The sequence below is a fragment of the Sesamum indicum genome, linkage group LG4 (assembly GCF_026168435.1).
Source record: "Sesamum indicum cultivar Baizhima isolate 11 linkage group LG4, ASM2616843v1, whole genome shotgun sequence".
Lineage (NCBI taxonomy): Eukaryota > Viridiplantae > Streptophyta > Magnoliopsida > Lamiales > Pedaliaceae > Sesamum > Sesamum indicum.
The window spans coordinates 17,796,483-17,820,095 of NC_142660.1; the positions used below are offsets into that span (position 1 = coordinate 17,796,483).

The following is a 23,613-nucleotide window of genomic DNA, read 5'->3' on the forward strand; positions in this document are numbered from 1 at the left end:
AGGTGCTCTTCAATTATATAAAGTACAGAAACGATTAGGTGCTCCCAAAAGATCTCTTGGATCTAGAAGCGCATTTTTTCCAAATTTTTCTTGGAGCACCCTCTTCTCACTCTAAATATATTACTACCAAAGCTATCCACCTAACGCCTTAAACCTCAGAGGCTGCGGTGGTACTCCAATAGAGAATATTTGGGAGAGTTTTGGGATAATACACATAGAATGAATGCATATTCTTGGAGCCATAGAAGCATCTTATTTATAGGTGTGTACAAGAGGAGTTTTGATCCCAGATGAACTTGGGAGACTACAAACATTGTATTAGATAAGGATCATCCAAGAGAAGTCCTCCCGACCACAAGTTTGGAAGACTGCAAACTCCATCAAATATGGATGTATATCTAATACTTAATTTTTCACATTTTCACTATTACAGTCATATATTTTGATATTTATACTAATCTAAAATCCATAATTACATTGTAAATCGATTTTTCTAAGGTTTAGTATAATTACACCTAAACCTTCGTGGTTTAAAAATTATATTTAGTACCTCTAACGTTTATTTTCATCTATCAAATGAATCCCATTAGTTAAAATTTATCAAATTTATTGATATAAGCCAAAAAATGAATGAAAATTCATATTTATCCTCGATTGACTTATTATAAATTTATTGTAGGTGAAAAGCAAATTTTGACCACACAACCCTGATATATATTCACCCGTTAATGTATGTGAAGTGGTACTTTTAACCCTTACAATGGTAATTTGGTCAAAAAAATATTTGTTTAACTTGCTATAAATCAATCGAGAATTATATGAACTTTCATTCAATTTTTTTGTTAATATCAATAAATTTCGTAAATTTTAATTAACAGAAAAGTTTATTTATTGAACGAAGATAAATATTAAGACGTTAAATATAATTTATCAAATTATAAAAAAATTATATATAATTATATCAAACATCACTCATAAGTGATGTAATTATCCCTAGATCTAATAATGAATTTGTCCCTCATCTTTTCTGCTCAATTATCACTTGGAGTCGAGGAGCACATGCTTGCTATCGAAGTTGATAAAATTTAAATTTAACTTTTAAAGTGGGATTTCGGATTAGGTTATTGATTTATTGTTCATATCATCATGGCAAATTAATCTAAGTGCTTATCAAACCCAACTTGTGTTTAAATTTAGGGCAAATTATAGCACCTCTAAGGTTGATTTTTAATTATATAAATACTCCTAATTCTTTGCAAAAAAAAAAAGAAAAATACAAATGTACCCCTAAAATTAAATCTAATTACATTAATACCCATTACCCTTTTGCAAAATTACATAATTTACAAGATATCCTCACAGAGGCAAAAACTTACACATGCAACAACCCCCTAAGATAAATTATATTGACACCCCTACAAGTGGTATACTTATAATTTTGAAAAACACAATGAGTATTTATGTATTAAATCTAATTTAAAATATATGAATGTAATTTACTTTTAAATTTAATTTGATTTTTATTAATGAAGAAATAGGCCAAATAAGCTTTATGAAAATTAATCCTGAGCTGAACTAAATAATTTAATTCTTTTGACATACATTTTTATCATTTTGAATACTTAAAGATTGAATTGAACTTTAAATCTCATCCGAAGAAAAGAAGCATTCAAACTCAGACAATTATACTTATCGAATAGAGCTCAAACAAACTTCTAAATATTAACATCCAATCTAACAACTTCACTCATTTTTCAACCCTCTTCATCACACTCAAAGCAATGACTTCATTTCCAAACTGCATGCAATAGTGGTACATATTACATACACCTGCAAAAACTACATCAAGATTGAAAATAACCAATATCAGAATGACCAACAATATTAACAACTACAGCTTACCACCCCTTGCTGTTATAACAGGAGGAGAAATACCTCACTTATAATAACCTAAATCATCTACGTATACATTTTTCAGCCAGGTTGAGATGCCACACACCAACGTATTATCGACAGTACGAGTTTAGAATATCAGCACCCTACAAATGGAATTCTAAAATAACTCTGCTACAAGAACTACATTTACAACTAGAAGTACGTGCGAAAGCAAACCTCCTTGCTTTAGAGGTGAGACATAAGTTGTTCAAGGTCGATGACAATAGGTTTACTCAATGCGCGGAAGCAAAAAGCTGAAGCCTGAGTTCTCACGGATTTGAGCTGGAGGTTCAACATCAGAGATGTCTATTTGCTCCATTGACTTTGATATTTCATCGACTGAAAAGGGTATGCTGCAGAAAACCATAAAGATAGATCAATAGTTGCCTTGAAGAGGGAGGAAAAGTATTGCTTTCAATGATAATTCAAGAAATATGGAAAGTTGACGAATGATCATAAAGGCACGCATGATCTTCTCAAGATTATAGTTCAAAGCATTGGATATCTAATAATATATCACCAATGCAATGAAATTATGAGCCATATTGGATATTATCATATTATTGCGATTGCTTATTTATTAACGAAATTCACATTTTTTTTCTCAAAAAATCTTTGCAATATGATTTGTTTGATGTATTATTACATGTACAGTAATATAGTCTTATTACTATTAATAATAAATTATGTTTTTATTACAAAATCAAGTTTGGTAATAGTGTTTTGTTTAATATTATACTAAAATTTCTACACATATATTAATTCGTAATATATGTCATTTATATTTTATCTTATAACTGTGTCGAGATTTTAGAACTTTGACATCCTATAATGCAGGTTTCTTCCATTGCTCCATAATTTTTCAATATGCAGTCGCTGATATGCAAAAGTGCTTGCCGGTAATTCTCGTTGATACCTCAGCTTTGAGCTTTACTCAAGATACTTACAAGATATTATTGTTGGAAGCTAACTGTTCCTTATATCTTGTACAAACAAAAAAGGGTTAATTGCGTGTTACCCCAAATGAAAAATTAACAGGCACAAAATTATTCTGAAAAGAAGAAACACCACATGACACCCTGAAATATTCAGGGGGTAGTATTGCGCTTTTTCTTGTTCAGAAGGGGATTTTGCCTATTATTGCTTCTACAGAGGGGCTTGTTGCATTTAGTCCTACACTATGAGGTCACGAAGTCCAGACAGAATTAGGAAAGAAACAAAAATCAGATACTTGGTGCTAACCTGGAATCATCATCCAACAGAAAGGAATTGCTAACTGCGTTATTTGAATCTTCTGTCATCAACACCCTCATGTTGGATATAACCTGAATAATAGAATGATGGTAATTTTTCATTAATGGTTCCAAAAGATATGCTGAAACTCTTTTGAAGAAGATGAATTGAACGTAATTCTAGTAATTGCAGAAGTAGAAACTTACATCCGAAGACACACTATGTGTACCATACTTGTCATCCCAGTACATCGTACTGATCCGGTACAACTGCTGTATGCTTAGCACCTATTCAATGAAAACAATTAGTCAGAAAGTTCGGCCTAAATATATCTCTTACTAAGATTTTGAGTTTAGAGATTTTACTCACTGGGCAAAGATTGTGACTTATTTCATCCAATGTTTTCTTTGGCTTTTGGTGGATAACCTGGATTGAGCAAACTTTAGTAAGGTGACTGAACTGATTACCCAAACATTATGCTTGTCAAGAGGGGGAAGAAACAAATATTTACCAGAAATCCAATGGCTTGTCTAATATGCTTGAGCTCATCCCAAGCTGAACCTGCATACTGCAATGTCCCGATGTTATTTTAATCCAAAAGAAATTGCTGAACTAAAAAACAAGTAAAAGAAACTTGGGGTACCTCATCAGTTGCATTCCTACACCAAGTTTCTAATTCAGCCAGTCCAGCTTTAACATATTCCCCATTACTAAATGAGCAACATTCTCGTCTTAATAGAAGGCTGCAGCAAGAGTTCATTAAAAAGTTGCGACTTTATATACACACCCCAATAACTTGAGAGGAACAAGGCGAATGTACTCAACCTGTTAAATAATTGAACATTGATGAAAGAGAATATCTGTGTAAACACCTTTCGGACTAAGAAAGGAGGTACCTGTCAATGCATGTACAAGATTTGTATGTAAGACAAACAAAAGAGATAATCTCTAGATGAAAGAGACATCAAAGCAAATTTATAAATCAAAACTGAGGTTTTACTGACATGATTATCTTTCAAAGTGGCCAAGAAAGTTCCAAGGCTCTTAACAATTCCCTGCCAGTGAGCAATCAAAGCCTGCTGAGCGGGCGTATTTGCAACTGAACGTGATGATCCCTTAACTAAGCTTGCTCTGGAAGTTCTTGGTGCCTGTTAATGGATATACAAATGGTAAAGACGTGCTTGGAAAAAGAAACTTTTACATATTTAGAAACAAAGTGGCATCTGATAAGAATAATGTACATGATAAGTTCTCAAGTACCTGAATGCACAAACCAAGCAATGGAGATATCTCCTTCTTCAGATTATCTCGTATCATTCCATATATTTTTTCAACATATGCCGTAAGTTGCTGTTTGAACAGCAAAGCAGGGTATTTGGCTTCTACTTGGCGTAAGGTCTCTACTCCACCAGGCACGGAATTCACAAAGGAAAGATTTACTCCTTGTGGAGTCCCACGGAAGCTCTAAAAATAGAGTTGCGAGAAACAGAGTTAAAGGAAAGACAAAAATTTCCTGGCAGGCGAAAACTTTTAAAACGTAATTTGAAGCATTGAAAGGCTTAATTTCATTTTACTCTCTTTGAAAACACTGACATGGAAAAAACCCCTTAAACAAGAAAAGGGTGTGTGACCCCTTAAACTTTTGAAAAGAAGCTCACTACTTTCTGAATTTGGGGGTTGTATTGCTGTTTCTTTTTCTTTTTTCTTTTTCTTTGGTAAAGGTGTTTTTGGCTTACTAGTATCTTCTTCACAGGAGCTCAGGGTATCGTTGAAAAGAAAATATGGAAAAGGATGTCTGACCTGTGACATCCTTCCAAATAAAGAAGCAGAGGACGAGCGGCGACGTAAAGGAGTCATTCCAGCTGCACCAGTTGCTTTCAGTGTACGTTGGAGGAGCAATAGTAGTGTAGAAGAATTTGACAACCAATAAGCCAGCATATCATTGTTATCTTGGATTTTCTGTTAATCGAGAAATTTGAATATTTTAGAATTCTAGCATGTACCAAGAGCAAAATAATAGCTGTTAACAAAGGGTTGTAAGTTACAAACCTCAATAGCATGCCCAATAGTCTGGATGATCCGGTCAAAGACACTGGTTCTCTCAACTTCAAATGATCTCCATTGCAAAAGACATTTATAAATGATACAGGCTGCTATCGGCTTGTTTCCAGTAAAGCCCAAGTGCTGTGAAACACAAAGAATGAGCAACTCCTGATTTTCCTGCTGTTTCTCGTTAAGTGACTTCTGAGGTTTGTCATCAGCTTCAGAAAATGATGGGCTATGCAGATCCTAATCCAATCCAACAAAAGTGATGTTTTAGAGAAGTAGCATTTTTGCAATAGAAACAATTAGTTAAGGTAAGTTGATTACCACATGCATCTTAGGATCTGATAATACGTGGTGGCCACTATCACTCCTCTGCCATTTTGCAAACACCATAAACTTTTGTAAGATGTCATAGTTTTAATTTTCTCCAGAGAACCGACAATGTAGTCAATAAGGTACCTGGATGATTGATCTAGATCGTCCAGAAAGGAACTTATTTGGTGCAATTGACACAGCCTGTTGACGAAGAACTTTATTCTCTGACTCTACATTATTCATCTTCTCTTCTAGCCTAATAGAGACATAAACGTCAACTTATTCCATCAGACTGAGTAGGAAAAAGTCTCAGTCTCATTCAAAATTCTCTCTTCTCAAAAAGATGGATCTTTATCAATTTGATTACCTGTGCAAAGATTCCTGCAATTGATGAACTCTTTTTTCGGTCTCTTCTAATTTTACACGTCTCTCTTCACTGCATTCTTGTGCCTCAGCATATTTCTTCCTCAAGTCCTCCGAAGTTTCCTGTTCATTTTGTAAAGTAGCCTGGACAGAAAACAGTTAGTGAAGAACATTTGAGTCACTGGTCAAAAAGCAGCACCATGCAAAACATGTTGGTATCTAATTTTAACATAAACCAATCTCAGTATCGCATACTTTTCATAATGTAGAAGCACTCAAAGATCCATCAGTAAAGAAGACACTTAATACCAATTGAGTTTTTTATATTATCAAACTATTAATGGTTGATTTGTTGTAATAACCTCATTGTCACTTATTTTGTGATCGTTATCTCCAGGGTATGGCACTTGGATCCCACATCGGTGTAATGTAGTACTAATGTGGATTTTTAAATAACCTGGGGCTCTCCCACTTCAATAGCTAACTTCTGAGATGGGTTGTCCCAGAGTCATCAATTAGTAACAGAGTCATATCACCTTACAATGAATTAGAGGAAAAAGAGTTCCACTTTCTAATGTCATTTTTAAGAAGTTTTGCCAAGTATCTGGATAAGGACATGATACGGTACAGCAGTTATCATAATTGGTCAATAAACAAAAACTGCAGGGGTATCGAATTAAGCAATCTGTGTTAAATATGATTGTGCTACCTTGTACTGATACTTATCAATTGTCATTACCTTTAAACTGTCAACTTCTTCCTTTAGTGACTCAATTTTCTTGGTATCTTCAACATAAATAGGAGTTTCCTTGATAACAGGGGGTGCTTCTTCAATTGCCTTTTTTGCAGCTTCACGTTCCTTAACAAGGAGAGCATTAGTTTCATCAACTTTCTTCTGCATTTCTTCCATCAAATTCTGCATCTTTGCTATCTCTTGCGCTTTTGCTTCTTCCAAGTCAGTCTACATTTACCATTTTATTTGAATGGTCATGATACAGACAAAGCAAACCAAGAAACCCAACTTTACATAAACAAAAACATTGGTTTCTTAAATGACCCTTGGAAAAGATGATTTCTGTATCAAGAGCATAGCATACCCTTAAACGCTTTTCAAGTTGCAAGCGCCATGTGAGTTCCTCAAGCTGTTTCTCAAGCTTATCTTTTGCCTCTTTGAGTGCACCAGTTTCCCTTGCAGCCTGCAGAGGTATGAAATTTGCCAGAATATATGCTTTGTTCTTTTAATAAACATTAAGACATTACTACTTCAAAGTAGGGACATAGCACTACAGAACACAAACATATATCTTACGCCTTCATATATACACAAACCAAACAAGGATTAGATATTCAATATGATATGGTACTGAAGCCCAACCATCTTAAGTTTCCGTAATTCTCTTTTTGCAATTCTTCCTCTCAATCTGCATTGTGCAAGTATTGTTCCCCTCTTTAGCTTCCTATAGAAAGATGAGGCTCTATGACAGCGCCACCGTGCCTAAAAAGGGTTAGCAGTAAGTGGAGAGGTTCCTAAAATATAAAATGATTTGTTCTGGCATTATGAATTGGAAACCTTTTACCTGAATCGTAGTTGCAGCTTTGGTTTGCCTCCTAAACCTAAACTTGTTACGAGCGTCCATGGCACGTAAACCTGTTTGTATCACAAGAACAGATCTATGGAGTGTGTTGTATGTTTTGCTTGCTTGGTATCTGCGTGCGTTCCGCTGAATTTTTATTGCAGCAGCTTCCCTCTTCATATGCACATAAAGTTTGCATGCGAGTCTACCTAAAATAGTATAATTGCATAAGAATCCGGAGAAGAGTTAGAGAAAGATAGCATATGTGCATTTGCAGTCCCAAAAAATCTCAAAGATACACCTTTGAAGTAAATTACTATAATTTATTTGCCCTCTCAAAAAATGTTTGATCTAGTTCGACCCGACATGCGGTTTTAAATAAGAAATGGAAAACTGTACATTTGTAACTTTTATACTGTTGTCTTAAAAGTAGTGGTGGAGGATAATGATGTTACATCATACTTTAATTGGAAGTGTACACTTGGAAAAGAGGTTCTATTTTTAAAATTTGGAATTTTTATTTTCAGACTTCCAAAAATGAATATAGAAGTGCATTTTTACGCTTAAGACATATGCTAAGAATCTCAAAAGTTCTTAAATGGCTCACCTCTGCAGAAGGATTGCATATAAATAGTAGCCTCTCTCAGAGCTATAAGATGTTTACGAGCAATATGAGTTCGTGTACGCCGTTGTATTGTTTTCGCTGCAGTACTAAGAACTTCTGCTCTATGTGCATCCAGTTCAGCCATCTGACCAGCTCTTAGGAAGACCTTTGTTTTGCCTAACTGTAAGGTTACAAACGTTCAGTTTAATCTGCAGAAAATAGCTGCATGCCTTTTGTGCATTGATAAAATACTATAGCCATTTACAGATGTTCATGGTGCAAAATTGAAAATCTTTAAGGTGTAGTAGAAGATGTGAACTTCTGTGCAGACAGAGCAAAAAACCAAGTAATTTACCATGTGAAAACAAAACTTCGAATAAAATTAGAGTAGGTCAACTAACATATCTGATCTCACGCATGCAAATACAGTACATTGCAGTAATAAAAATGTAGTCTTCTCATGCTGTGAAGGTAAATAGATGTTCATGCAATGGTTGGAGTTCTTTCCGGAGAGGTTTTGGTTGGCTTATTAAAATGGATATAGGTTTTGGAGGTTTTGACTGCATTGGAAAATGTTAAGGGTGTTCAGTATTATTTCTGAAGATGCATGAGAAGTGTTAAAAATGGATGAAGATGTGATTGGTATTGTTTTTGGAGAAGATAAAAGTTAATTGAAAATACCAAATCATCTCTTGATAGTGGGTAATTTATACTTTCAGTAATGATTACTAGTTAATTTTATGGGATATATGGTATTCAGATGTATTATCTCATATAGCTTTAAGTGGGTCAATAAGATGGCTTTCAAAATCATACAAAACTATGAAGCCAATCTGGGCCTGTTTTGTACTCTTTTAGAAATGGCACTAGAAGAGAACAAAACATTAATTCAGTAAACGGAAAGAAGAAAGAACTACAATACATAGGTGATAGGTCATAAGAAAATTCAATGTGGGTAAATGTGAATACTGTTTGGCAATTTTGCAAAAGCTGAATTCTAGTTACCTTTCATCTAAAATAGCTAAATTACCAAAATTCATAGTGACAAAGCCACCCTTTTGAACCATATTTACTAAACTTCTCCTATAGTTAGAGAGTTTTTGGGAGATTTAAGCACTTTTCAATTTCTCGTATCAAGAAAAGCATTTTTGGCGATGATTGGGACCACTGCTTTTGCCATTGAACGTTCAAAAATGTTTTGCCTTTTTAGTATATAACTTCAATTTTATTTGGACTAATTTTCCTCATTATAATAATTTGAATCCTAATTAACCTAATTTAGTTTTTAGATTTGCACATCTAAAGTTAATATTAGATATTTCAAATAATTCAAATGATTTAACACGACCAAAATTTACAGTTTCACAATTTTAAATATTATTTTATACTATTAATTTAAAATTGTAACTAAGCTGCTATTATTAATTAATGGGAAAATGATTTTTCTGTTCTTTATACAGTCATGCAAATTTACTATTTTGTATCAATGAACAATCATATTACTAGTAGGTAGTAACATTATTTAGTTAAACCTTAAGTTTTCTATTACTATTCAATATTCTAATAATTTAAATGTAAAAAGTAAATTATAAAATACACATTTACCATTTTTGTAGAAAAATAATTAAATGATAAGTGCAAATATTTAACAAAAATTATTCTTTAACTCATGGGGACAAAAAGTTTTTGTCTATTTAGCATTTTGTAGAAGTGTTTTTTTCCCAAACACTTCTACACCTTTTATGTGTCTCATAGTTTTCCCGAACACTGCTGACTTTTAAGTGACTGTTAACTATGCTAAAATTTTAACTTACTTCAAACACTCCTATCATGATGCATGAGTTTTTACTGAACTTCTAAATTTGCTCTGATGCAACCTACTCATATTTTGTTGACCAAACAACCAAGAATTATATTTGAAAGATAGAAGCTTTGTAAATGTAATAATAGATGCATAAAAAGGACAAAATATAATGCAAAACTATCCCAAAATTAGTTTGTTAGATGGAAACTACAGCCTTTATAAAGGCACGTCTTTAAATATCATATGGTCAAATATACGCCTTCTGAACTATACAATATTGATCAACACAAATGATTTGACCTTTTCTTCATTTGGCATTTACAACTTCTGTTAGGGTAAGATGTAATATGTCTTTTCTGAAAGTAGTAAAAAATGTTTGATATATAATTTGAGAAATATCTCACAAGCAATCGCAAAAATATTTCACAAGATGGATACGAGAATTATTTCATAAGCAAGATTGTATCTTGAAAAGCAATATATGAAAGTAACCAATAAACAAATTCTTGTACCTGGAAACCTCTTATCCCCTTCTTTTCCAAAATCTTCTGACACACCAACTTTTCATCATAGCTGCCCAGGAGAAAGGCCTTTGTTATCAATATGACACTTTCACCAGAAAAAATAGAGTAATGGAAACAACAACAACAATTGACCACCAGAATGAAGAACAAACATAAATTCATTCTTATAAGCAATAACAAAACCACAAAGATGAGCTTCGGCAAGGATGAGATTGGATTAAACATGAATCTTAAAATTCCAGTATAAGCTAAAATGTTAATTTACCTTCCTTCCAAAAACTCAGGCGCAAGAAGCCCGAATCTGTTTATGAATTCAAAGAAAGCACGGCGAGTAGGATATCCTGCACAGCTAATCCTGATTGCCTCCAAAACACCCTGAATCCATAGGTTGTGACCACAAATATCTTTCAAACCAAGGATGAAGAGAATCCAAACCAATGGATGCATAACACAAGTAAAAGAAGATATTTATAGTACTACATTGATCAAAACTTACACCACAGCGTAGCTGTTGCATAATGTTCTGATTTTCAAATATGGCAGGTTTAAGAAGATTGTTTGGCTTTACACATCTAACATAGTGAGGTTCTGTAGCATTTAGAGTTTCCATCAATTGTTGTAGTTGTAACTGCATGATAAGATCATAAACGGAAAGATATTTCAGTATGTCATAGTTTTCCAGAGTATAAAGATGATAACAGTAGATATCCACATAAACTTATACCTTTTCCCCCTCTTTTAGATTTGTTTGCCACGACATCAATTATATCTCTTATATATGAATTTGGGAAGATAAAATTCCAGTTGGAATGAAAATTTGGCCTCAATTACCTTAAAACGTGAACCAATAGAGGAAAACTTAGATGATTTCGTGGTCTCTTCAGGTATTGGAGGAAAAAGGCCTGCTACAAAAGAACACTTGGAAGCACTTAACAGATCTTGATGTTCAGGAACCATATAGTCTTTATTTTTGTCCAAGAACTGATCAGATTGGTATTGAACCTGAAATTAACTGAATGTGAGATTTGAAAAAGTTGGTTGCAGAAAGAAACATATGGTGTGCAAATTAATTTTAAAATTACGTGCCTCTCCAGCATAATGAGCAATTGTAAAATTTGTACGGGATAATTTTGGCTTGATGAAGCGCTTATTATTCTTGAACGTCTGGTAGAGCTTATTAGAGAATGTCTCATGTGTTGATTTTGGAAACATACTGCAAATAGAAAGCCATTAGATTAGAGCAAGAAATTTTACTTGACCGCAAGCCAAAAGAATTATTTTTAACATTAAAGAAAATAAAGTAGAGAAAAGAAAAATTGAGGTTATGGGTTGATTAAAAGAATTCTTTGAGAATGATAAGGGAAAAGAAGGAACTGTAGAAAAGTTGAGGATCATTACCAAGCTTCATCAAGAAGTGCAATAATTCCACCTGGTTTCTGCAAAAGAATAAATATAAATGCAAAATGATAAAAAGAAATTAGTGTATGAGTCATAAAATATCACATTGCTCGTCCAACTCAATACTCAGGTTGGAAGAATAAAATGTAATTGTGTAAGATGGAATACCACATAAGGGACCATGTACTCAGTTTTCAGGTCATAATTCATAGAAAAGAGATTTCAATACGAGTAAAACCATGTCTATCATATAACTGGACTTCTTTGCCACAATGAAATCCAATTACATCGTTGTAAGTTAACATAAGTTTGCTTCTTACATATGTTGTTTATTTACCATCCATCATATGTTGTGAGTTAATGCTGTAAGTTCAAACATCAACATTTTGAGTCAATGCAAAAAAGTTGCTTCAGGAAACAAAAGAAAACTATACAACAGATTTATTCCTTGGTAAAAACAAGAGGGGGAGGCTATCAAAGAGTGAAAAAATGGGTCTTTATACACAAAACACCTACTTATATTTCAGAATTCCAATATATAACAAGGAATTACCTTCTCAATAAGATCTAGAACATCTTGGTTATCAACAAACTCAATGTAGCTCCAATTAATTTCCTCCTTTGTGTATTCTTCTTGTTCCATTTTGAAAACATGCTGCAACCAATAAATAAAACCTTAGCAAGCTTACAAGTGGCTACTACCTATCCAACAGCTTGATATTGAAACCACCTGATTAAAATGTTGTTGTAGCTTCTCATTAGTAAAGTTAATGCAGAACTGCTCAAAACTGCATAGTATATAATATGCTTCAGTTAAAAGAAAGCAGTGGCAAAGCATTTCCCTGTTTTAAAAACTATTGGATAAACTTGCTACCTATTATGTTTAAAGCTCTCAAAACCATAAATGTCAAGGACCCCAATCAGGCATTTTGATTTTGGATCTTGCCCAATTGACTTATTGATCTTATCTACCAACCTGTATACACAATACCAGAAATGGCAAGGGTAAAAGTTTAGCATTTGAGTTAATGTTTCCCAGAAAACCATATAATTTAGGTTGAAGCTGCAGGGCTCAATACCAATCAAATAGTCTAGAATATATTGTCTTAGCTAATCCATCCCTGCTAACAGCTGCGCTGAGAGGATCAAGACTTCTCTTAATAACTTCCTCTGGCGTGATCATCACACGTTTACATAATGCATCTTCCAATGCCACAGGATCACACCTAAGACAAAGAATGATAAGAAATTTCATCATCCGGAAAGAATTATCAAAGATACACTTGGTGTGCTAGTCAGAAGCTTATATACATGAGAAGTTCTGCAGTTGTTTTAAGATGGAACTTGGCTTTGTTGTCTTTTGGAATTGAGGAATCAATTTCCTTCCCCTTTCCAAAATCAATATTACCAAGATGAAGAATAGCAGCAACAACCCTGAAAATTGCTTCCTGAGTCAAAGAGAAAGGTCACGAGAAAGAGAGACAGAGTGAGGGGACGGACATCAATAGTTCTCCGCTATAGAGATTGAATTGATAGTTATCGGCGTCAATTGGAGGACATACCTGCTCTGCTTTACTTATTCCAACAATATCCATTGCTCGTCTGGTGGCAAGGTAATCATGGGCATCACTCACTCCAACCAGCTCATAACATTTTGATTGGTTAAGATAGTGAAATGACTTGGGATGATCTAATTTGTACTTATCAATTTCCTAGAAGCAGAAGAATGCATAGCAAGGTGTAACCAATTCTCCTTGACCAATTGCAGAAAAAAGGCATTAGGCAAAGAACTCATCTGTAAGACACGGATTAACATACCTCTTTTGGTGCTGCACATAAGAGGTAAAAGCAGTGATAATTGCGCTCAGGATCAGAAACTTGGCAAACACGAGATCTTTCAAGAAGGTAAGTTCTGATGGCAGCTCCTGATATTCTCCCTTGTTTATCAAATTGAATCTCAACAAATTTACCAAAACGGCTGCATTACCAGATATAGGATAAAATCAACGTCAAATTAGCTAACATTAGGAATTCGATGTTCTAGTACATTTATTTCATATTGATTATATACAAATAGAGAGTTATCTTCTCAGAAACTGTGGTATTTCTTGCCACATAGATTTACAAAAGAAGCTTTTTATGCACCAGATATTGAATATTCATTATTATAAGTGAAGGCAAAAATGGCAAGACTCATCTGCAGAAGTGTTAAAGGTCACCTGGAATTGTTATTTCTAACAGTTTTAGCGTTGCCAAATGCTTCAAGAACCGGGTTGGACTGCATTAATAAAATAATGATGAATATCCATGAGGGTTAATCATGTAACTAAGAAGAGACAAGTGATATATGAGAGTTAATCATATAACAAAGGAGACAGAAGTAACTATAGGGAATAATATCGAATAGACTATCGAGAAATATCATACCTCAAGAACTTGTTGTTCAACAGTGCGTCCTTCTGTAGCTGCTCGGCCACCCAAAAAGGCTAGGTACTGCATAAGCATTTTAGTGGTCTCAGTTTTACCTGCTCCACTTTCGCCACTAACCAGAATGGAGTTGCTCTTTCCTTCATGTATCATTGCCCTATTTACATTGAAAACATAAATATATAGTTTGTTAATCATATATAGTTTGTCGCATCATCTGTTGACTAAACACTGATAAATTTAACCTGTAAGCAACATCAGCAACTGCAAAGACGTGTGGGCTTAGCTCTCCAAAAGGAGCTCCCTTATATTGTTGCATCATATGCTGATTGTATAGATGAGGCAGTCTTTGGAAAGGATTTATAGCTATTAAAATATTTCCAGTGTAAGTCTGTAACATACTCGAACAGCAGATATATGCCCATAATCAGACCACAATAAACTATAGAAACGAGTACCAAAACCAGAAAATATTTGAGAAACATACATAAATTTCATTAAGTTCATATCTAATCCTCAGATTCTCAAGCACCCCGGGCTCATGCAAATAACTCAGCTTTGTCATGTCATCAACACCTCCAGCAGGAGCTTCAGTGTCTTTCGGATAAAGTTTTGATAACTTGGTAACAACCTGAATGATAAATGACAGGCATCATTATCGGGACACCATATTAAAGCTAGAATAACTTAAACAACAAAATTAGCAAGGAATAACACATTTATTCCTGAATTTGAAGCATATATCAAAGTTCATTTCATCCTATTTTGTATGTATCAGAACTAAGTTGATCAGACATATGGTATGATCTTTCCGCAGTCCATAGCTAGAACTCAATAAAAAAGCAGTATGTGCATGAGGTGGTGGTGGAGGTGGGATATGGCTTGGTTGGTTACATGCACCAAAACACAGAGTGAGAGATGCTTAAATATAAAGACATTATTGCGTAAGTCTCTCCAACAACTGATCCTAGAAAAGGACAAAATCCAAGAGGTCCTTTGTGACCTCTAATTCCTAAAAATTTGCATTCTGTACAATGCATTGTAGGTTCTAAAGTAAACAATCGAATCCAATTTATGATACATATAAGTTTATGTTCAGATGTCAAGTATTCACTTCCCAAATTTAAATAGCCTTATTGGCACAGAAGCATGGGCCTCATAAGTCAACTGGGCAGAAAGTACCTAACTGAAAGTTATATCAGATGTATCAATTAAAATATAAGTTTCTCCTTAGAAAATAATTGCAAACTGGCCAAATATTAGAGATAATAGACATTTTTAGGGAAAAATACAATATGGACATGTAACCATGGTAATTGACATCAAAATTTTAGACAAAGATGTCTGAATGGCAGAATAAAATTAACCGTGGTGTTGACATCAAAATATTCAGACAAAGATCTCTAAATGGCAGAATAAAAGGTTCGGACAAATGATTTGTTTCAAATCACTGTACAGTTACCAACACATAAAAGAAACAAAAACTAGCAATTGAAACTGAGACAAGGTATCTAAAAAATACCTTCTTCCCATCACTCCTCTCGATCTCAGCTTCTTGGCCACTAATTTTGGCAACCTGCCCATCAATCCAAGCAACTTCAGGGTCCTCAACCCAGACATGAGATTCGACGATTATGTTTACTGGAGTGCCCTGTAAGAATTGAATATACATTATTGTAACAACATATTTTGAAATATAATGAAAAAGTTTCCAATTTCAACAGAAATATTTTTGTACAAACAGATAGAGTAGACTACAAGATCAAAAAGGGCATATTGCTGACTTTAACATGTAAACATGCCTCTTAAAGTGAAAAAATTACAATCATCACTGAGTCGCCTTATTTCGACTCATTTCATTACTGCCTGAGATCAGCTTGTTTAAGGTGGATAGCTATAACACGTTTTTCATTGTAGTTTATCTAATTGTCTCTTCACAAGCACCTAGCAACCACGGATTAGAAAGTGATCCAACATAAATTTACAGTATGCGTTACCAGTTCAATACAGATAGATTGGGGCATTGCAAGGGATGAAGAAGCCAAGAAGAAGAGTTTATATATCTGACTATCGACTTTAGCCAAATGAAGGGAGAAGCTATACTTGCAACTGACTGAAAATAGTCCAAACAGAGATGAGAAATATCACATATTAAATGTGTCACAACCCAAAGCTTGCTTCATCAGGAGGAGAAATAATGTGATGCAAAAAGGATGTTAATGGTGTTAATGTAAATGTTTCAGAACAGAAGGAAAACTTTCGGGCACTGAATTCTGAAAGCAACCACTCTATGTTAATTTCAAGCCATTTTGAAATCTTCCAAGGACTTGCTAGAATATTCTGTGCCTGTCTGCACTTTCATGACTTCAATAATACAAAATTGTTGCCAGTACGAGAACTGTATCTCTCACATCTCCCTTTTCGTAAATCTACATTTTGAAACAATTAGGTTTTTCTTAAGCTCTGAATTTTAAGCAAGTGAGGATTCCTGTTTTCCTCGAATTACTATTAACCTTTATCATCAGGGATGAGTATTCTCATACATTTCTCTTTTTCGTTCTGAGATGATACAGTTTTATGCATCAAAATCCTAAAGTACTATTACCAAAACCACTCCAAATTGTGGGACAGCTAAGATTCTGCTTTGGGGTACAAATCCAAGAAAGTGTAGCAGAAAATGTGGTAATCCTAGCTCAAGGTCGTCAAAGTTTTCGTGCTTCTCATATAATCACATTCCTATGCACACATTCAAATGGCAATTTCACTTCTCCTGCTACTCTATATGGGACCTTCTCAAATAGCATTTGAATTTTCTCAAGTAGAATTTTAGTAAATACACTGATCCAATCAAGCCATAAAGAAAACAACAAGACATGAAAAGAAGCAATATTACTTGCAAATTTCAACAATAACATAAGATTCCATTCCTTTGGGAAAAGGATGAATTAGGCTGATTCCACAGTTTCCAGTACTCAAATTCCTTGAAAATTTAGCTGAAAAATGACGATTAACTCCAGTTTAGACCGATCCCAGACCATTAAAACTTTTGTCTTTCCTGAGCTTAACTAACATCCACATAATCTGAGCAAAAGAATAGGCCACATTCCACAATACTCATTTCAAACAAACTCCTCCAAATTGAAATACACAACTACACTGTAGTTACAGTCAAAAACGCAAAATCTACAAAGGAAAGGTTACAAGAATGAATAAAACGTTCGGCTGGCTTACCATTTCTTTATCTTAATTCTTCAATTCCACGTTAGGATCAGTACCCTTCTCATCTGATATCACAAACCAGAGATGCATGTAATGCTAGCATGCATACGAGTGAAGAACCGACCAGAAAGTTTTGGTGGAATTTGTTCGGGAAAATGGGGAAGAAAATGAAAAGTGTGCATGCAAGTGCAAGAAGCAGTGAGCAATGATTTGTCCTTTTGTTTGTGAAAGTTCCATTTTTGGGTTTTTCTCTCTCTCCGTAGTAGTTTGCATGGCAGCGTCCCTGTAACTTCGGATCCATTCTCTCGCAGTCACTCTTTTCCTTTTCGAATTGTTGGGAATTCGTGGCTACAAAACACACACTATATCTCACTCACTCAGATCCCTATTCTCGTCTCTTCTTTTATATTCTTCTTCTTCCCTTATTTTTCTTTTTTCTTTTCTCAATAAAAAATACTTTTTCACTTGAAATTATTATATTTACAATATAGTCCTCAATGTTTATGCACATTTATAAAATAACTATGATGCAATAAAAATACTGGGGACCAATTAGCAATTTTTCGCTTGCACCAAACTAGTAGAATTTTGATTGATGAGAATCATTTAATATTAATATCTTAATACATTAGAAAAGAATCACTTAATATTAATATTTTAAACATCCAATTCGGTGCAAATCCTATACCTTAAACATTTATTAGCAATTAAGTCAGGTGGATCATTTAATATTAATATTATAATACTACCGCCTCACGTACAAACCTTGAATGACCTCTGGTTTGGCTAGTTTTGATACTAAATAACCACTTCATATAAAAACTTGAAATGTTCATAGAAGAATTATTTAATATTAATATCTTAACATCTATGTAAAAAAAGTATAATAATTAAAGTAGAAACAAATTAATCATTATAATTTATTTTAATCTTATGCTTTTTCAATTGTATTTTAGTATCCATGCCAATCGAATTTTTAAATAAGGTCTCAAAAACAGAATTATTAAAGTTGAATAAAATTAATTATTGTATTTTTTAGTTTGGTAGTTTAAAATTGTATTTTTAGTATTCCATGTACATTAATTATTTAATAAGGTCTCAAAGATAGAATTATTAAAGTTGAATAAAAAATCACTATTATATTTTTTAAAATTTGATTTTTTGTAATTGTATTTTAATATTTTCTATCAGTTAATTCTTTGCTAAGGTTTTATATTCTTAATAAATGTCATTCTCCCTTATGCATATCGAGAGTCCAGCAGCACTATGACAGTCAAAGAACTTTCATAAAAATTCTCAGATTAACATGGGATTAACATGTAAAACTATAATTAGCACTCTGATACTTAAGTCAATAGCTTTTTTACTGAAGAAATAATGGAAAAATTTGAATCAATGTGACAATAATGGTTGAATAAGATAGTAAAGTGATAAAATCATGTGAAATGCAAAAAGTAAGCTAAAAGTAACTTACAAATCGAGAGAGAATGAGAGTTTAAGTGTGAGAGCATGTGTTAACAATATGACTGCACAGAGTGGCAATTTATAGACATTTGTAGATCAAGATCCGGAGAATAGCTAGGACAAACAATACGCCGTTGGACATATAGCTACACATATTAGCTAATGTAATAGAAAAAAAACGGTTTAAGATTTGGACTTATCTGGAACGAGTTATAACCATTTGAAAAGGTCGTGAAGTCAACCAGAGAATCCGAGAATTTGTTACTTGCTGCTTAAAGAGTTGGTTTCAACTGGATCTCTTCGAGTTAATCAGAGATCTTTTAGTATAACGTATCATAAGGTCTCAGCAACCTATGTGGCGTGTTGTCTCTGTTGTATGCGGACTCATTTCTTGGGCCTACCAGGTTAGTAAAGGATGAGGCAGTAATCAGCTTACTACCTTACTTATGGACCAGAAGGGCCTGTCTCGCTTGGCTGTTTGGTCAGGGCCCACTTTCTTATTCTTTAACTTTGAGGAAAAATATTTGAAGGAGCATCATCCCTCCCCTCTTCCCCCACTCCAAGAGTGCGGGACTTTATGTTGGATCGCTGGAGTATGAAGAAGTAGTCTTGCAAGATAAAAGATTTTTCCTCTGGACTCATCCAACAAGGAAAGACCTACTGGGTTGCATGGGTTTTGCCTTGCTGTCTAATGAGGGACAGTCCTATTTGGCTGATAACAACTCATATATTCATGCGGACTTGGGGGGATTCATGCATATTCGAGGAAAAAAAAAGGCATGTGATAATTACAAATAATAGAGGAGAGAGGCGGACCTAGCTATACGCCAAAGGCACATGCTTCGTGATTGGAAGAGCAGCGATAGGTAGGAGAGAGGTGCGTTAAGCCTTGCACAAATGGGACTGCTTGGTTATCTAATATTTAAAGCATCTTCCCTTTTGGCATTTCACATGCCTTTTGCACTTGAGTAAGTTTTCCTCTCCTCCATCTTCTTCCTTTCTTTTGGCTTCTCATAGAAGTTTTTAAAATTTCTTGTGTAGGCTTAAACCTTTTTAGGGTTTTCTCTTATTATCCATTACTCTTTCACCACCTGTGCTAGGTAAGATTTCCTTTTCTTTCTACATGTTTTATTTCTGAAAGAAACATGCCGATTGGTAATATTGATGAGAAAGCAAATGATGAAGTAATGATAGACCTGGTCGGTTCTTCTGGAGATGAGAGAGAGAACACTACAGCCTCCAACTCCGCCTCTCATCATGGAAATGGGAGCGAGGATGAAGGGAGCATTAGGGAGGAGGAGGAGAAAGAAGATAGATGATAGGTTTAGGTTGGGGGGTTGAGTTCTTTAGGGTTTACCGATCCCGCTTTTTCGAGACTAATGCGGTGATCATTAGGAAAAAGTATGAGATACTTTGTGAATTTGTGATTTAGGTCCCTACTTTGGATACCTACCCTAATTTGAGGGATTTTCTGCTTTTATTTGGCATAATTGGAGGTTAGTTTCTGTTTCTCTATTCCCGAATTCTTTTTTGATGTGTCTGTTCTGTTCAACGTTCCCCCAAATCAATTAGTCCCCAAATCTTTCATTATACTATTTGGGTTTTACATATTGGTGAGGAACTTGCTGTAACCCCCTCCTACTGCTCAATTCCACTGTTTTTTCCTGCTCAAGAAGACAGGTCCTAGCCTTTTTTATTTCACTGTCTAAGGGGGCACTCACTTGATTTCTTTCCACTAAGTCCTCCATAAAGGAGTAAAATGTCATTTCTTCTTTATCTCTTCCCCTACATCTTGGAGGTTTCCTTCTATGTGGATCTCAACCCTAAAAAACTCAAGTATTTTGTCCATAATCGCCCTGCTGCCTTCCAAAATTTGTTGGAATGCTTGAATGCTTATCAACCTATCACACTGTTTCTAGATCTCGTTGGTTATCAAGGCTAGTGCGATGCTGCGAATCTTCTGATTGTCGTCATGCCATTCTCGAACAACAAACATTCTTCAGGCATGGATTCCTCTGGCAAGGCACAAGAAAGAGATCTTTTCTGAACATGTGTCTTGTCTTTGAAATCTAGGACTATCCTTAGATTTCATAAGCGATCGTTATAATTGGTTTAGTCAAATTTATTAGCCTCAAAGTAGGAGTTAGTGGATTCTTAAACATCTATAATTAAACATGAAAAACTTTAATAGATTATATTAATATTATTTTCAAGTTAAGACTTGGTCATTCTTCATTAACCTCTCCCACTCAGCCCACCACTCTCAAGTAAGATTTTGAAAAATTATTTCTAGTGAGCTTGGGGTTCACAAAAGCAATTCTTCATGCCCTATTTTTACAATTTATATAGAAAAAACCTTGCGGGAGGTAACCCACATCATTCTCATCCAATAAGATCCCTAAAATATTTTGTCTCGCCTCTTCACATGATCCCGAGGACTCCAAGCGAATCATGTTACTCAGCGTTAGGTTTGACCTATCAATCAAAACATACCTCAACTATCACCCTCCATGACTCATGAGACAGGGAAACAGGAGCATATTCCTTTGTTCATAACAATAGTACAACTTTCATCCATTTCAAACATGCCACAATTTGTGAGACCGTGATTGGGTGGAAGTAGCTTCTGCACTACATTGCTATGGATGGAAGACTTGAATTAATCAAATCATTTTATTCATATCCATTATGGGCCTAATATTTGACTTGGATAAACCAAATGAGCGTTTGTTTTGTATTTTGTAACCGAGACCTCATCATGTTAAGTATTTAGCATATGATTAAATATCAAGTATTTAATAAATCATTCATAAATAAATAAATGCATCACACACAAATATAAAAACCTAGCACGCAAATGTTGGATGATCACAAGTCTAATCCTATACGGTCCACTATGCCAACAGTGGATCTATGGTCAATCTAGTGTAGTCCTACACTATTACGAGACTTTAACCCATCTAATAGGCCTTATAACGCCTCTTTATTCTCTTGGGCTCTCCATCATGGGTTTCATTCAACGGGTCTCTTCTCCATGTGGACCATCAAATTGCCTTCTCCATGGGTATTCATTGCCTTGTGATTGCTTTCTTATATTTTATTGACCAAAAATAAAAAAATCATCACCTCCTATCTATTTTCATTACATCATAACATTATAAACCCCAACCATAAGTTAGGGAGAGTACATAAATAGAGAGAAAGCAAGTCTTGTTATTACAATGCTAAAAACGAGAGAGATGAAGAAAAACAAAAGGCACGCAAGCCCCACTGGACAGAAATGAAAACCATATATGCAAGGCATGGGTTTTGTGATCATTCCCATTATTGATCCAATTAACAAACATAACACATTTATTTCAAAATAAACATGCTACAGATATAACATAAACCATGCATTATAATAATGATATCAAATATTAAAAATTTTAATTTACAAAATTATATGCAAAAAAAAAAAGAAATACACATTTAATATATAATGCTATTTAAAAATGAATATTCGGTCTGTACATCCGATGTACTATTTTTTGTTTTTTTGCGAAAATCATTTCCAAATTATTCTAAGGCTATTTTAATTTTAGAAAAATTCAATTTAACTAAAACTAAGACTAGCCAAAATAGTTTTGGAAATTATGCAAAATATTAAAACTCTAATTTTTTTGGAAAAAAAATGAAGAAAAAGGCCACACTGTTAGAATAGGTTATCAGGAAGCCGATTGAGTTAGCTGTTATTCGTCAATCTTTATAAATGTAACATTATTCAAATGAATATGGTAAGTATTCAACACTAGCTCATGTGTTTATTGTGCTTACTACTTACATTGAATGATATTTTGATGTCGCAACAAATGCTTACAGATTGAGGATAAACCCGTGGAGTTGGACTGCACATAAGTTGACGGTTATGGGACCAACTTCTGAGGATCGATCTGAAACGTTCCAAGTCGAGGAACTCAAGACAGAGCATCGAGTGTCCTATACAGACTTGCACTAAGTATTGCAGTATCGTGTTTCACTGACAAGAGATGTAGGTATCTATGCAATTTTAGTGGGTTAGTTGGCAAGGTAGTCAGTTGACTGAACTGACTCGTGGGAATCGTCATGTGGAAGCCTAAGAGGATGGATTGATATGACTAATTTTCAATTTCGATAGTACGAGATTAGTCTTTTGATTTGAAGAATCACAGCAGTCGCGTGCATACCCTATATCTTGGATTCAATGAGCGCTGATTGTATCATGAGATAAGATCATTATAAGTCTTGTCCAATGCAGTAGGAATATGTAGCAAGAACGATGGATTCCAAGAATAAAAATTCTCCTATTAGTATGTGGTAGCGAGATCTTTTATGTGCTCTCAAATGGTTTAGACTCTTTAAGTCAACGATTGTAGTGTTTGGTTGAGTGGGAAGGGATTTCCTGCGTCAATCAGTAGAGTAAACACATCTTGAATATGACCTAGTCAAAGATGAAAATCGAAGCCCAATTACATGCCCTAAATTAAGATTGGGAGATGGTTGATAGTATGATCATACCTGGATGGAACTGAGAACCAAATATTCATGTTATTATTCACCTAGTCTCTAGGGCCATGAACCATTACTAGATGGTCACCCATAGTAACTGACATTTCTGGTTATAAGTTAATCAAAAATAATTAATTAAATTAAATATAATTAAATGTGTTGATTACACGCTCATAATTA

At 34.3% G+C, this 23,613-nt stretch overlaps 1 protein-coding gene across 3 annotated transcripts; it reads right to left on the reverse strand.

The window, feature by feature from the left end:
- Window positions 1-1,767: 1,767 nt before the first annotated feature.
- On the reverse strand, window positions 1,768-17,840 carry LOC105161029 (myosin-11). Of its 3 annotated transcripts, XM_011078587.3 has the most exons (38): window positions 17,455-17,840; window positions 15,746-15,874; window positions 14,711-14,854; window positions 14,469-14,614; window positions 14,224-14,380; window positions 14,016-14,074; window positions 13,615-13,774; window positions 13,359-13,508; window positions 13,108-13,244; window positions 12,876-13,022; window positions 12,671-12,772; window positions 12,527-12,584; window positions 12,350-12,451; window positions 11,797-11,834; window positions 11,485-11,611; window positions 11,230-11,400; window positions 10,895-11,026; window positions 10,664-10,773; window positions 10,387-10,447; window positions 8,074-8,251; window positions 7,470-7,675; window positions 7,268-7,387; window positions 6,990-7,088; window positions 6,632-6,853; window positions 5,897-6,036; window positions 5,674-5,785; window positions 5,539-5,586; window positions 5,218-5,457; window positions 4,969-5,127; window positions 4,429-4,632; window positions 4,173-4,316; window positions 3,994-4,064; window positions 3,812-3,911; window positions 3,680-3,736; window positions 3,538-3,594; window positions 3,375-3,455; window positions 3,178-3,260; window positions 1,768-2,288 (listed from the first exon to the last, which is right to left on the reverse strand). In XM_011078587.3, exons 1-38 carry the CDS (start codon window positions 17,455-17,457, stop codon window positions 2,165-2,167), a joined length of 4,578 nt encoding a protein of 1,525 aa, XP_011076889.1. In that variant the 5' UTR covers window positions 17,458-17,840; the 3' UTR covers window positions 1,768-2,164. The 3 variants fall into 3 exon arrangements, with proteins under 3 accessions (XP_011076889.1, XP_088735536.1, XP_088735535.1); XM_088879410.1 differs by lacking the exons at window positions 14,469-14,614; window positions 17,455-17,840 and having other exon boundaries at window positions 15,746-15,873; XM_088879409.1 differs by lacking the exons at window positions 15,746-15,874; window positions 17,455-17,840 and having other exon boundaries at window positions 14,469-14,589; window positions 14,711-14,836.
- Window positions 17,841-23,613: the final 5,773 nt, after the last annotated feature.

Bases quoted from the DNA above. Each gene is read 5' to 3' on its own strand.
- LOC105161029 (XM_011078587.3), bottom strand. The intron at 5,587-5,673 runs GTACCTTATTGA...GCAAAATGGCAG, and splicing joins GATCTAGATCAATCATCCAG to AGGAGTGATAGTGGCCACCA. The intron at 3,261-3,374 runs GTAAGTTTCTAC...TCTATTATTCAG, and splicing joins CACATAGTGTGTCTTCGGAT to GTTATATCCAACATGAGGGT.